The following is a 15,340-nucleotide window of genomic DNA, read 5'->3' on the forward strand; positions in this document are numbered from 1 at the left end:
GATGTGTTAACTAAAGCTCAATTACCTTGTTCAAGGTCACACAGTTTTTAGGGTAAGTGATGAAACTTGGAACTGAAAGCAGATTTGTCTTACTGTAGGAAGAAAATCCCTATTTATTCCATTTCTTCTGTCCCTGAAGTCAACCTTCAGCTCTTCAGTAAGGGCACAAGCAAGGGCATATGGGGGCCACTGGAGACAATTTTTATAGAGATGGTTTGTTGTGATGGTGGTAGCCGTGATGGCAGCTTGGTTTTCAAATAGCACAAGGTTAGAAGATGTTTGCTTCATAGAGACCTGACATATATGAGACTAATATCTGAGATGATTTAAATTTTTTGAACCAATTTATCTATTTAATTGGAATAAATGAGAGGTCTTAGCATTTACATGAGTTTTTGTTCATATGACATTTTTAGTCCGTAGGTCTCATTTCTTAATTATGCACAGCAAGGGAAATAAGATTTTTAATTTATTCACGTTTTCAACAAGGCAATAGAGATTTTAGTGAGAGATTTAAAATTAGGTTGGTGGATATTTTGTAATAAATCCTAGGCACACTTTCTTTTTGTAATTCTTATTGACTTTTGAAAAATAGACATACCAGGAAGACCATGACATTTTATCTGTAAACATATTTCTTTGCTTGTGTAAGTTTACCACCAAAAACAATTTTTAAAATAGCATTCCTTGTATAGAACACTTTTCTAAACAATAGCAAAAATCTATTCAGTTGCTGATACCAGCTTTGAGAAATAATGATTGATGTTTGCTTGAGAATGATATTTAAGTAGTCACGAATTTGTATTTTAAAATATTTAGTGAGGCTGAGTGAGTAATACAGTATCATTAATCACAGATAATTATTTAAGAGATTTTTAATATGACTTTAAATTTGTTCCTTCTGTTTTATACTTTTAATTATTTGGTTTTTATTTTGTAAGAATTAAGATGAATATACCCCATCCTTCAAAGGACTTCTCTTTCTATCTAGCTTTTATATTTTTAGCAGGATAAGATCTTGAAATTTCTTTTGTATTCATCTGTTTTAAATTTTATTAGTGCATTATAATTATACATAATAGTATCACAGTGATACATTTAAATATGCATATAACGTTGTCTATTTTTCAAACCCTCCATCCACTTTGACTATATTCATCCGTATCCTAATTTTCACGACATCCCTTTCCTTTTCTTTCTTCTCTCTAGCTTCTATATGAGGGAAAAGAAAACATGTGACCCTTGATTTTTTAACGTGCTTTCTAGTTCCACCCATTTTTCTGCAAGTGATATAATTTTGCCTTTCTTCATGGCTGAGTAAAATCCATTGTGTGACTATACCACATATTCTTTATCCATTCATCTGTTGACAGATACCTAGGTTAGTTCCATAATTTAGCTATTCTGAATTGTGCTACATAGGCATGAATATACAAGTATCACTCTAGTATTCTATATTTAGTGTGGAAAAATACCAAGAAATGATATAGCTGGGTCATACGGTGATTCCATTCCTAGTTTTTAATTTACATTCCCACCAATAGTGTATAAGATTTCCGTTCCCCCATATCCATGCCAGCGTGTATTATTGTTTGTATTCTTGATCATTACCACTGGAATGAGATGGAATTTCAGTATAGTTTTTTCTGGCATTTCTCAGATTGCTAAAATTTAAATTTTTTTCACATATTTGTTGGTCATTTATATTTCTTCTTCTGAGAAGTATCTATCTAGTTCAAGTGCCCATTTACTGACTGGGTTTTTAGGATTTTTTTTTTAGTTTTTTTATGTTAATCCTGTTAGAGGAGTGGTTGGCAACGTTTTTTTCCCCCCATTATGTAGATTTCTTCAGGCTTTTGATTTTTTCCTTTACTTTGCAGAAGTTTTTATTTTGATGTCATCTCATTTGTTGATTGTGCTATTACTTCCTGAGGTCCAGGGAGTGCTTTCCTGTACCTGTTGTTGGAGAGTTGGTGTCATGTTTTCTTCTAGCAGTTGCAAAGTATCTTATCTTATTCCTAAGTCTTTGATCTGTTTTAGTTTAAATTTCTTATCTTATCCGGGCGTGATGTCTCAAGCTTGCAATCCCAGCACTTGGGAGGCTGAGACAGGAGGATCACATAGGTTCGAAGCCAGCCTCAGCTGCTTAGTGAGGCTCTCAGCAACTTAGTGAAACCTTGCTTCCAAATAAAGTATAAAAATAGGTCTGGGAGTATAGACCGGAGATAGAAAAGCCTCTGGGTTCCACCCCCAGTACCACCAAAAAAAAAAAAATCTTATCTTTTGTTCAAATAAATGTAAATATTGTTGGTATTAACATTGTTAAGATTTCCCTTTCTCTCTCTTTCTGTTCTCATTTTATCTGAAGTACCTGGGACAGAACCCAGAGCCTTGTGCCAGCTAGGCAAGCACTCTGCCATTGGGCCAAATCCCCAGAGTCCTTTCTCTTTTCTAATTTTCACATAAGAACAGATCATTAAACAAGTATGCATTTCCTACCTTTAATTTCCTACGCTGAATCTAATAGGAAAAAGGAACCATGACTTCCAGCATGAGGCCTTTTCATAAAAACAGAACTACTGACAAGAGAACAAGAATCTAATCCACAGTCTGTATTGCTTGAAAAATACATGCTTTGTAGGTGTTTTCATTTATTTTCACTAGTGCCAAGCCACAAAAATAGTTTTCCTCTCCTGTTTTGGCCTCTTTAGAATTGCATATGACATTACGAATTGTGTAATTGTTTTATAGTTAAGTCTGTTTCTGAAACATTTAGGATGTAAACTGATGGGCTTATAACATGGTCTCTTTCATTTTTTACTATGTCTTCATTCACGTTATTTTAGTTGTGCCTATTGCAAGTTTCCTTCTTACAGAAATTTATTTACATGTGCCAAGTTTCTCCATTAGAAAGTCTTTAATATTAGTTATTTCCTTATTTTCTTCTACCCTAAAATGTATCAGTTTTGATTTTTATATAACTTGTACTTTTAATTTTACTATTGTATTTTCTTGTGAGTGTGTGTGTGTGTGTGTGTGTGTGTGTGTGTTACTGAGGATTGAACCCAGAGGCATCTATCTCTGAGCTACGCCCTAGCCCTTTACACACACACACACACACACACACACACACACACACACACACACACAGATATTAAACAGGATCTCACTAGATTGTTGAAAGTCTCACTAAATTCCTGAGACTGACTTTGAACCTGCAATTGTCCTGTCTCAGCCTCACAAGTACTGAGATTACAGGTGTGCACTACTTTACTCATATTTTCAAAAATAATAAATTAGGAATGTATGGAGAATGGTGCAGAAATAGCATGATTCAAGTCCATGGGCCACATAATGCCTATCAATAATCTATATAAAATTTTCTGTTCTCAAAAGAATGTAAATTTGGGCTTTCGGAGGGTCATTGTTTCTACTGTTTCTATTTATTAGGTGATATTATTTCATCAAAGGATGCTTATAAAAGATCAACACAGTCTTGAAAATAGGACTGCCAGATTTATCAAATGAAAATAAACGATGCCCACTGAAAGTTGAATTTTAATCAGTGAATAATTTTAGTATCAATGTATCCTCAACAGTATATGAAATCTTTGTAGCAGTATATCCCAATACTGTATTGGATATACTTCTACTGACAATTATCCCTGCTTCCTCTGAAGTTTGCATTCATCCCAGCATCATGTAATTTTTCTGGCAACTTGACTTCAGAGGCATCATGGTAACGTAAATGAGCATATAAGCAGATGTCAACCACCTCTAGGTGGTTCTGATACTTAAGTATCTGTGTAACCTTTTGCATGTCATTTAACCTGCCTGAACCTATGTTTCATTATCTGTAAAATGAGATCAAGCAATACGTACTTGTCAGGTTTTTTACAGAAGTTCAAAATTAAGACTTTAAAATACATGGCACATAATTGATTTCCAGTAAATAGTAGTTGTCATCAGAAGAAATAAGTGCATAGAAAAACAAATTGCTTTTTCTCTCCTTTCACACCACAACAGTGTTGGACCGTACAAGGTGTGGTGGCTTCTCCTCGTCTATGATCAGTTTTGCATCAAAGATAGCTGTTGGTTATCCTCTAATCCAAGCCTCACTTCCAAGACTACTGACCTTGACACAGTGTCAGATCCCCAAAGTTGAGGACTGAGTGCCCCTGTACTGAGTTCCACTTCAGATCCCAGGCCCAATCCCCAGTTTGTTTGACCTGCCAGGGTTCCCATGATCCCACGACCCCCTCCCTAGGTTTGATCAATTTGCTCTAGTGGCTTGCAGGAATCAGGAAAGTATGTTTACCAGTGGACTATGAATGACATTTTAAAGGATACAGATTAATAGCCAGATAAAGAATACCTAGGGCAAGGTGTGGAAGGGTCCTGAGTGCAGGAACTTCTCCCTCCTTGGAGTGGGAGTGAACCCCCCTCCACCCAGGGGATATTCCTATCGATTTCCTGCAGGAAGCTCCCAAGTGTTTGGCTCTCCACAAGCTCTCTGAACCCTGTCCTTTTGCAGTCTTATGGAGGCTTTACTATAGAGATGTTATTGATTAAATCACTGGCCATTGGTGATCATTTTAACCCCCACCCCTCTTTCTTCTTTGGATATTGGGAATTGGGACTGATGATTTTACCTCCTGAAACTTCCCTTTGTTTTTTCTAAAACCAGCTCAGTCCTGAGGTTTCCCAGGATCTGATCTATTTGTCATTTCATTGGCATACAAAAAGACACTATCACTGTAGAGATTCCGGGGATTTTAGGAGCTGTGTGCCAGGAAACTGGGAAGAAGACCAAATATATATGAAGACCAAATATGTATTCTATAACATCACAGTGGCGGCATACATTCAAATTACAGATGTTTTGTTGTTTTTAAACTTAATTTACTTACAGTGAAGACCCCTAATGATAGTAGTCTAAATCTAAAACAGCCTTTAAATCATTAATCCAAGAGTCTTTGCAGATCTTGGTGACATCAGAACGTTGATCAATAATAACATATACTCAGGCCTTCTTCTTCCTCCTCTCATGTTAGTGGCCACAGCGTATTAGCATCAGAGCCTGAATGCATGATGCCTTTTCAAATTGTCTTTTTCCCCTGAGTTAAAACTTTTATTTCAGTACTCTTCTTTTCAAATATCTATTTTTTAATGTTATGTTTTTTTCTGTGGTACTAGGGATTAAGCTTAGGGTCTAGTACATATTCACCACTGATCTAAAATGTTAACTTTTTGTGGTATAACTCACATATCATAAAACGTCCTTATACAGTTGAGTAGTTCTTAGTATATTCACAAGGTTGTGACACTAGAACCACAACTTCCAGAACATTTTCATCACCCCGACAAAGTAATCCCAAGTTCATTAGTAGATATTTCCCATTTCCTCTTCCTTCAACCGCACCAACCACTAGTCTACCTCCTGCCTCTATAGATTTGCCTATTTGGGACAAATGGAATCTTTTACCTCACCTAATGTTTTTAGTTTATCTATATTTTAGCATGAATAAGTACTTCTTTTTTTTGTTTTTTGTACTGGGGCTCCTGGAAACCCTTCTACCTCCAGGCTATACTCCCAGACCTGTTTTTATATTTTTATTTGGAAACAGGGTCTCTTAAGCCAGAGCAGCTGGCTTTGAACCTGCGCGATCCTCCTGTCTCCGCCTCCCAAGCGCGGGGATTACAAGCGTGCACCACCACGCCCAGCAGTACTTCATTCTTTTTATGATTAATATTCAGTGTATGCATATGTACTACATTTTTATCTATTCATGAGTTGGTGGACATTGGGTTGTTCCTATTTTTCAGCAACCAGGAATGATGTTATTATACCCAGAGTCCTACACCTGTGGGCCTGACTCTGGAGGCCCCAACAGACCAGGTTCTGCCACCTACAACCTTGAGAGTCCAGAGAGAGAAAGCAACAAGTGGTTATATGTCTTTTGATTAACTTGTAGGTGTTCTTTACATATTCTTATCAGAGCTCTGACTTGATAATTTCTCCCATTCTGTGCTTTGTTCCTTCATTTTCTGGACAATGTCATATGATGAACAAATATTTTAATTTTGATGAAGCCCGATATATATATATATATATATGTATTTTCTCTTTGGCGGCTTTTGCTTCCAGTGTCATCTCTCATATTGTCTTTTCTTCCTTAAATAATGAAACCAATACTAAACCAAGAGTGAAAATGCACAGATTCTTTTCCCAACCTTGCAATTCCATAAATGTGTGACCTTGGCAAATATTTAAACTCATATTTAGAACTCAGTTTCCACATCTGTAGAATGAAGGTTAGCCTCCCAGAGCAAGCACTGTGTAATATCTTGTAAATAAATTATCTTTTTGAAACCCCTAAAGTTAGTAGTTCTTAACCTGGGGCAATTTCCCTCTCCCAGTAACATTTTCCCTCCTTGTGGCAATCTCTGGAGATATTTTTGGTGGTCTTACTGGAGAAGGATCCTACAGAGCATCTGGTGGGTAGAAGCCAAGGATGCTATGAAAAATTCTACAGTGCATAAGATGGCCCCACAACAAAGAGTTATTCAGCCCCAAATGACAATAGTGCTGAGGTTGAAACCCTGCTCTAAAATTAGCATGCTAGGAGCAATGGGTCATTTCTTGCACGTTAAGACATTTTTTGGTAGTGTTTCTAGGGCTATTTGAAACGATTGTGTCTTTTAACATGAAGAAAATTTTTCAGTGTTCGCTCCTCCAGGCAAAGCCTTTTAGATTTGTTCTTGTTATTGAGTCTTTATCTTTAGGGTTTCTGGAACAAAATAGTTTTGAGGAAATAGTTTGTCCATGCTATGAAGTGTATTCTGTCAATCATAATAGGAAAAAAAGCAGAAAAACTGGAAGGAAGGAACTTGAAGTTAATATATCACTGTATTAATGACTTGTTCAACTCAGAGGAAATTGATAGTATCATTTCAGCTGATCATTTGGCTTCAGCTTTCTCTAATATCATCTATTAAAATACTTGTATGTGGGATTAGGTAAAGGTCCAATTTTATTCTTTTCCATGTAATTATTATTTTTCAACAATATTTAGTTAAAAGATTATTATTTCCACCACCAAATGTTCGTGGAAACCTTGTCAAAAATAACTTGACAATATAGGGAAGAATTTAGCTCTAGGCTTGTATTTAACTCCAATGGTCTATATATCTGCCTTTAGAACAGTACTACACTGTTTCAATTATTGTAGCTTTATATGGTTTGAAATCAGAAAATATATATCTGCTAGCTTTGTTCTTTTTCAAGATTGTTTTGGGTATCTAGAATTCATACTCCATATTAAGATAGATTTTTTTCTGAAAAATAAATATATAAATATATGATAGTTTCACCTAAAAAAACAGAAAAAAATATGCTCTAGTAAGAAAGAAAGCAAAAAGAAATATTGAAATGCTATCTTTAAATCATCAAACGCTTGGTATCAGACAAATGAAACTGTTATGTGAGATTATCATTTTTAATTTTGGATAAATTGCTATAATACTAGATGTCAACCACTAAGCCAAGCATGGGAAGGAGGGATGGGGAGAGAATGGGGTGGGGATCGGGTGGGGGCTGACTGGGCGATGTGTGCATGTATGTCTACAAAAGTTTGTATCCCACTATGATGTATGAATACAGTGCACCAATAAAATAAAATTAAAAAAAAAATAAAATAAAATATATTAACCCACTAGAGTTCCACAAGTAATCTATCCCAAAGAAAACAAAAATAGCTTTAAATGTATTTTAGCATTTCAAAAGATTTTGCATGTGCAGAACTACTAAACTTTCAGGGTTTTCTTTTCTGTAATAACACTACTGATTGTTTCATGGCCTATCATTACATGTAATCATTATCACTAGCCCCTAAACCACTATGACCATCATCATAGACTGGAATTTTTTGATTGCACTGTATCAGGCTTTGTTCTAAATACTTTAAATGTATATCCCACTTCTCACAAAAATCCTATGAGGTATAGTTTTTTTGAAGCTCCATTTTGCAGATACCAGGAAAGTGTACGGTAAGTTTTAAAAAACTTGCTAAGCCAAATTAAGCCTTTTTGTTTTGTTTTGCTTTTTGTTTTTTTGTTTTTGATGCTACTGGAGTTCCTGGAAACCCTTCTACTTCCTAGCTACACTCCCAGACCTATTTTATGCTTTTTAAATTTGGAAACAGGGTCTCCTAAGCCAGCGCGCAAGGCTGGCTTCGAACCTGCGCGATCCTCCTGTCTCCGCCTCCCAAGCGCGGGGATGACAAGCGTGCCCACCACGCCCGGCTAAATTAAGCCTTTTTTGTGTACCAAAACTATTTCATATTTCAACAATAAATAATTTTGTTATCATATCTACAGCATTGATATCTCTAATTTTCTGGCACTCCAGGTAATGGCAATTAAAACTGAATTATTTCTGGATTCTTTTTTCAACAATTTTTTTAAAAAGAAATATTCTAAGATAGTTGTCTCCTTCAAGAGTATAGGAATGCACTCGGAGGCTGCCGTATTAACTTCCCATCTCTGCATATGTATTTAATTTTAACACTAACTTCTCCATTACATAACTAATGGAAATGCTTTTTATTAAATTCTGTTATATATATAGGAAGCCGTGAAAGAAAACAATAAGAGAAGAGAAATGGAAGAGAAGACTAGGAGAGCAAAGCTTGCAAAAGAAAAAGCTGAGCAAGAAAAATTGGAACGCCAGAAGAAGAAGAAACAACTCATTGATATAAACAAAGGTATGAAAGTATTTCCCATTTTTAAAAGATGGATAAATCGCAAAGTAATTTCACCTATTTATTTATTTATTTATTTATTTATTTATTTATTTTGGTGGTACTGGGGTTCCTGGAAGCCCTTCTACCTCCGGGCTACACTCCCAGACCTATTTTTACATTTTTATTTGGAAACAGGGTCTCCTAAGGCAGCGCGCGCGGCTGGCTTCAAACCTGCGCGATCCTCCTGTCTCTGCCTCCCAAGCGCGGGGATTACAAGCGTGCGCCACCACGCCCGGCTCACCTATTTATTTTTTGAACACCAAGTAAATAATTGTCTTCTTAGTAAATTGACAACCTTATTAGTTGCTTGTGTCAAATTTCTCTCATGATATATCTATATATATCATGCCACACTGAGCACATTATGTAGTTGAAATTGTCTTTATTTCAATGAGTTTACCATGTTAAATTATGTTCTGGATGAGGCCGTGGTGGGATGAAAAGTGAAAAAGTGACTTAGGGATATGAGGCCTAGACCTTAATTTCACTTTGGTGGTACATATCTGTTGACAGGGCAGTAACGGCAGTCTTCCTTGGGGGCTTAGGCATTTCATGTCATAATAGGTATTGACAGTACTATTACAAGTTGAAAAAAGCAGAGCATCTGTTCAGCTACGAGCCAAACAAAGTGCTGGTACGTCCACATTAGTATAAATAAGTTGTTTTCTTGCTTAGCAAGAATGGCCATATATTATAGGTGAGTTCGTGGATTTGGTTTAGCTGGTAAAGAAAGAGCAAAAGAGATTGATTGGTATGCAAGTATTAGTCCTCTGAAAAATTAAGAATAAAAAAGAATAGCCTTCACTACAAGAGGGTTAGAGAATTTAAAAACAAAAGTGTGAACAAAATGCAAGGTAGTATGATTAATACTGGACCATTTATCATTGAAGATAACAAGCGCTTTATAATATTGGCCATATGCCAAGCACAATTCTAACACTTTTGGTGGTTTGAGGACAGTTCTCACAGCTCTCTTATGGAGGACTCTTGTCATCTTACTTTACAGATAGGAAAGTGAGAATCATAGAAACTAGGGAACTTACCCAAAGTCTCACAAGCACGAAATAGTAGTTCTGGGATGCACTAGAGGTAATGTGGCTTTAGAATCAGTGCACTTATCCTTGTGACGGTGAAAAATAGCAACTGCAGCAGGAACGATTATCACATAGCTTTTTATGAAATTTACAATGTACCATGTATATGGCACTATGTACCTATTTTAAGAGTTTTACATTTTTGTATGGTACTGGGGATGGAACCTAGGGGCATTCTACCTCCAACCTACGCCCCCAGCCCTATTTTTATTCTTTAATTTTTGAAACAGGGTCTCACTGAATTGCAAAGGGCCTAACTAAGTAGCCGAGGCTGTCCGTGAACCGAGATCATCCTGTCTCTCCCTCCCAAATGCTGGGATTACAAGCGTGCGCCACCACACCCAGCTAGAATTTTACATTTTTAAGCCCATTCTATCCTTGTACTATCCTATCAGGAAGCTGCTACTACCTCATTTTAAATTAACAAGCATATTGACCATATGAGACACAGAGAAGTTAAGGAATTTCCAAATGTCACAAAGATAAAAAGACATAGAACCAAAATTTGAACCCAAGCAGAACAGTTAATTATTATTATTATATGTCTTGAATCATAATTATTCATTATTCATCACTATGCCTTTTAATGTCTTTCTATAATAATATCTGTGCTATTAAGTTTATTCCTCCTACTTTTAACATATATATAAATTTTCAGAAAGTAACTAGAGTTTATTTCTTCTACATAAGAAACAAATATAATTGGAAGAGAAGAAAAAAGGTTATATAAATACCTGAGCTAAAAAAGAGTAGTATCAACATAATTTAGCAAAAAAAAAAAAACCCTTTATAATTAGCATCAAGAGAACTGGTCTTGACTAAAGGTCAGTCAATTAGAAGTAAGTATGATAGCACAGCGTGGCAATGTGTATTTATAGAAACTTATCAATTAAAAGTTAATAAAGTCAATAGAAAAGTGCTGAAAGTCAGCTCCCTTATGTGTGCGGAGGAATAGTGAGAGAAGAGGCTGGAAGATGTAGTAGGGGATTTGAGTTTTCTTTATTACTATGCTAAGGGTCTTGTCCTGAAACTTCAGGAAGCCTATGAATGATTCGAAACTTGAAAGGGATATACTCAGCTTTCTTAGACTATTTTGGCAAAAAGAGAAACAATGGATCAAAATGGGAAAGGCTTGAGACAGCAGAGGTTTGAGGATTTGACCATGGTCCTGCCCAGAGGTGGCCTGAAGGAGTCCAGTGACCGTGAAGTTGAAAGAAATGAGCATTAAGAGGTAATTAGAACGCCGGGCATGGTGGCGCACGCTTGTAATCCCTGCGCTTGGGAGGCGGAGACAGGAGGATCGCGCAGGTTCGAAGCCAGCAACGCTGGCGTAAGAGACCCTGTTTCAAAAATATAAAATAGGTCTGGGAGCGTAGCCCGGAGGTAGAAGGGCTTCCAGGAACCCCAGTACCACCAAAAAAAAAAAAAAAGAGGTAATTAGAGTATTTTCTAACTGGAAAAGTCTATTTTAAGGAGTGGGTCCCTTTGCTTATAGGACTAATTCATAATTCGCAGGGTAAGAGAGCAGGCTAGATGCTCAGGAAAGACCCAGCATTTCAGTTGAATTTTTGAAAGCTGTCTGCAGCACAATTCCCTCTTGCTAAGAAAAATCTTTTCTCGCCTGATTGGATGAGGTCCATCTATACAATGGAGGACAGTCCACTTTACTCAATGTCCACCCATTTGAAAGCTAATTTATTTTCAAAATGCCCCTTGAGAAATACCCAGAATAATGTTTGGCCAAATTTCTGGGCCACGTGGGCCTGCCAGGTTGACATGTAAAATTAACCATCACAAAGGGAATTCAGAGACAGTCTCTGTTGACTGACAAGGTGTGGGAAATAAGGAAGAAAGCATTTGGGAATGTGGGTACCTCTGTCTTGATGGGATGAAAATTCATGAATAGATGAAATTTGGTCAGGAAAGTAATATGTTCAGTTTTCAGATGACTTGTTTAAAAAAAAAAAAAGGAAGCCTGGCATGGTGGCACACACTTGCCAGCTGTCAGGAGGCTGAGACAGGAGGCTGGAGATTGTCAGACAGCCTCTGCTACTTAGTGAGGTCCTTTGCAACTCAGTGAAGCTCTGTTTCAAAATAAGGAATAAAAATAGGACTGGAATGTAGCTCAGAGGCAGAATGCCCCTAGGTTCCATCCCCAGTACCACAAAAAAGGAAAGTATTTCTTAAGCTACAGTATAAGTGAGTATGAAACCGAAAAGAGGCCTAAACTAGTCATATAGACTTAAGGGTCATTGGGTTTTGTTGAAGACCAAATTAATGATGTATTATTAGTTTGCTAGGGCTTCCATGACAAAAATCCAGAAACTGGGTGGCTTAGGGAAACAGATTTATACTTTATCACCCTTCTGGATGCTAGAAGTCAAGATTAAAGTGTCACAAGGGAGCAGAATCTATCCCAGACTTTTGTCCTAATTTCTGGTGGCTCCCTAACTCGTGGCAGCATGACCTCAGTCGTGCATGTTTGTTATATTAGAGTAGGGGCTCACTTTATTCTAGTAAGGACCTCATCTGAACTAATTACACAATTCAGCCTAGGACATAGGGGGTTAAACGTGACTACCTAGAACTCATTCATACTAAAATAGGACCCATTTATACTTGAGAATAATTTGGGACCCAACTACCTTTTTGATGGTACTAGGGATTGAACCCAGTCGTGTCCTACTTTCCAGCTAGATCCCAGCCCCTTTTATTTTATTTTATATTTAGTTTTGAAACAGGGTCTTGCTAGATCGCTGAGATTCTTACTAAGTTGCTGTGATTGCTCTTGATCCTGTGATATTCCTGCCTTAACTTCCCAAATACTGGAATTACAGGTGATTGCTATCATGCCCAGCTACCTTTTGTTTTTATAAATTGTTCATAAACATTAAATGTTAGAATTAAAATGTTAGTTTAATTCTAATGTTTATCATATGAGAATTAAAATAGGCAACTTTGGAATTATCTAGTCTTTAAAAATGTTAAACCTATTATATATTGGGAAATATAACATTTTTAATGAAAAGTAACTATTTTCCAAAAAATACTGAGAAGAGAAAATATTAGAGTTACAAATTTCTTCAAAGTCTGGCTAAATAAAAAACAGCTTGATTCTTATACCTGCTTGTGCATTTAATGTAATACCACTTCTGGAAATCACTGTACACTTATAAAGGAACGAGAGGAGTAGGACATTAGCGGTGCATGCCTTTAATCCCAGTATTTGGGAGGCTGAGACAAAAGGACTGCAAGATTAAGGCCAGCCTCAGAAACGAGGGAAGACCTTCAGTAATTTAGTGAGACCTTGTTTTAAAAGAAAAAAAAAAACATGGAGTGGGGTGTAGCTCAGATGTAGCATGCCACTGTATTCAATCCCCAGAAAAAAATAAACAAGCAGATAGTTTTATGCCAAGAACATAATCAATTTATAAGTGTTTTTCTTTATTACTGTTTATCCCAGAGGTTCTCAAAATTTGTGCTAAGTCTCCCAAAATCATTTGAGGGGAAAATAAAAAGCCCTCTCCATTTTTGTTAAATATCTTTATCTGGCATTCAAGATTGTCTTCATCAATCTGGCATTCATCAAGGAGAAACATTTTAGAATTTATATGTGTGTGTGCACATGCATGTGCCTGCATGTACGCACGCCTGTGTGGTGCTGGGAATTGAACCCCGAGGTGCTCTACCTCTGAGCTGTACCTCCAGCACTTTTTTTTTGCAGTACTGAGGATGGAACCCAGGGGCAATCTACCTCCAAGTGACAACCCCAGCCTTATTTTTTATTCTTTATTTTGAAATACAGTCTTGCTAAGTTGCCGAGAACCTCACTAAGTTGCTGAGACTGTCCTCAAACTGGCTCTCCTGTCTCTGCCTCCCAAGTCCTGGAATTACAGGTGTACTCCCACCATGCCTCCCTAGAATTTCATTATTTGAATAAGTAATAGAATAAAGAAAACACACAGAATACTTTTGTAATTTAAATGTGATCAACTTAGCTCAGAATTAGGTAACAATATCACAAAAACCAAGCGTCCAGAGAATTTTTATCTTTCAAATAAAGTCAATAAAACACACAATGTACTAAGCTTCACTTTGATAGAATTGGAACTCCAAAGACAAAGGTCATGAAAAATATTATTTTGTAAATTATAAAACAGAAAATAACCATTATTATATGTTAAAGAGTCAATTTGTGAACATAAGTAAAAAATTATTATTTTGTTCAAAAGTGATCGGTTTGACCTCTGCCATCTATCTGTATGACCTGGTCCTCTTCCTTATCTCCATATCTCAGTTCCCTGCTATAGTTTTAGTGAAGATTAAATGAGATACTTAAGTACAGTATATAACACTGGGCATGGAATATATTCGCAAATGAATCATTTTATGCTCATTGAAGACCCTAGAAAAAACTCCAGAGTCTCTACCACTAAGAAATTTTCAGCTTTCTCCGAGGTTAAATTAAGATGAAACAAAAAAAAGTAAATGGTGTACTGACATATAAGAGAGATCATTTGACTGTAGAGTTCTACAGTCTGAAAAGGGAAATAAATTAGTTCTGGTGAAATGCCATAAGATTTCATGGAGAAGGTTTAGTCTCTGGACACATCAGTGGAGCTAGACCCTGAAAGATGGGTAACATCTGCCTAAACCGAGGCAGACCACTCAAGTCAAAGGGACTAATAGCAGTAGACACATCAGCACAGGAGCCTGCAGGCACAAGGGAAACACATCAAAATATTAGGAGGATGAATACTAAATTCAAGTCTGGATGTAGCAGTTTAGCAGCCATGTGATCTCTGATAAGGTATTCTGTGCCTGATTTCCTCCGCTATTAAATGGAATCGTATTAGTACCTCCTCCGTTATGGTGAGGGCTGGATGAGGGGAGCTGTATCGCAAATGTATATTGATGTCTTTGGGCCTTTTGCCAATCTCTGATGGTTAAATGTGCAGCGAATGGTTTCCTTCCCCTGTCACTGTTAGAAGTGAGTCTGATTTGAAAATCGGTTAGAAAGATAGTATGGATGGCTGACATCTAGAACGGGAGGAGGGGAGAGAGGGAGGACAGGGGGCCACACTGCGGAGCCGCGGAGTGAGCGAGGGGCGCTGTGGTTGATGAGGGAGGAGAGCTGAGGCGATTGCGGAATCCGTTGGGGCATCACTAAGGTAGTGAGCCAGAAGCACAAGAAAGGAGAGGTGGCTGCCAAGAGGATGAAGCTGGGACGGCGCAGGGAAAGTCAAGAAAGAGGAGTTACCTGGGACCTGAGTCATTTTTCAAAGAGGGAGTTTAAACCTGTGGCAGTTTAAGAAGGTGGTAAGAGGAAGAAAAAAAATGTCATACAAGCATAAAAAAAGAAGTTGCAAGGGATTCACTGAGGGGCAAGAATCTTCTTTCTTTCTTCTTTCAAGAACAGCATAGTTTTACCAATAGATAATT

At 37.1% G+C, this 15,340-nt stretch overlaps 1 protein-coding gene across 2 annotated transcripts in view; it reads left to right on the forward strand.

Annotated features, from left to right (window-relative positions):
- The window catches only part of DIAPH2 (diaphanous related formin 2), a gene marked incomplete at both ends in the record, with an annotated part of 850,504 nt that overhangs the window by 653,976 nt on the left and 181,188 nt on the right, over positions 1-15,340 (forward strand). For both annotated transcript variants that reach the window (XM_080719289.1, XM_080719290.1), the window contains one exon: positions 8,630-8,765. In XM_080719289.1, coding sequence (XP_080575415.1) covers positions 8,630-8,765 — 136 coding nt within the window. The remainder of the gene's footprint in view (positions 1-8,629; positions 8,766-15,340) is intronic.

Source organism: Muscardinus avellanarius (assembly GCF_963383645.1).
Source record: "Muscardinus avellanarius genome assembly, chromosome: X".
Lineage (NCBI taxonomy): Eukaryota > Metazoa > Chordata > Mammalia > Rodentia > Gliridae > Muscardinus > Muscardinus avellanarius.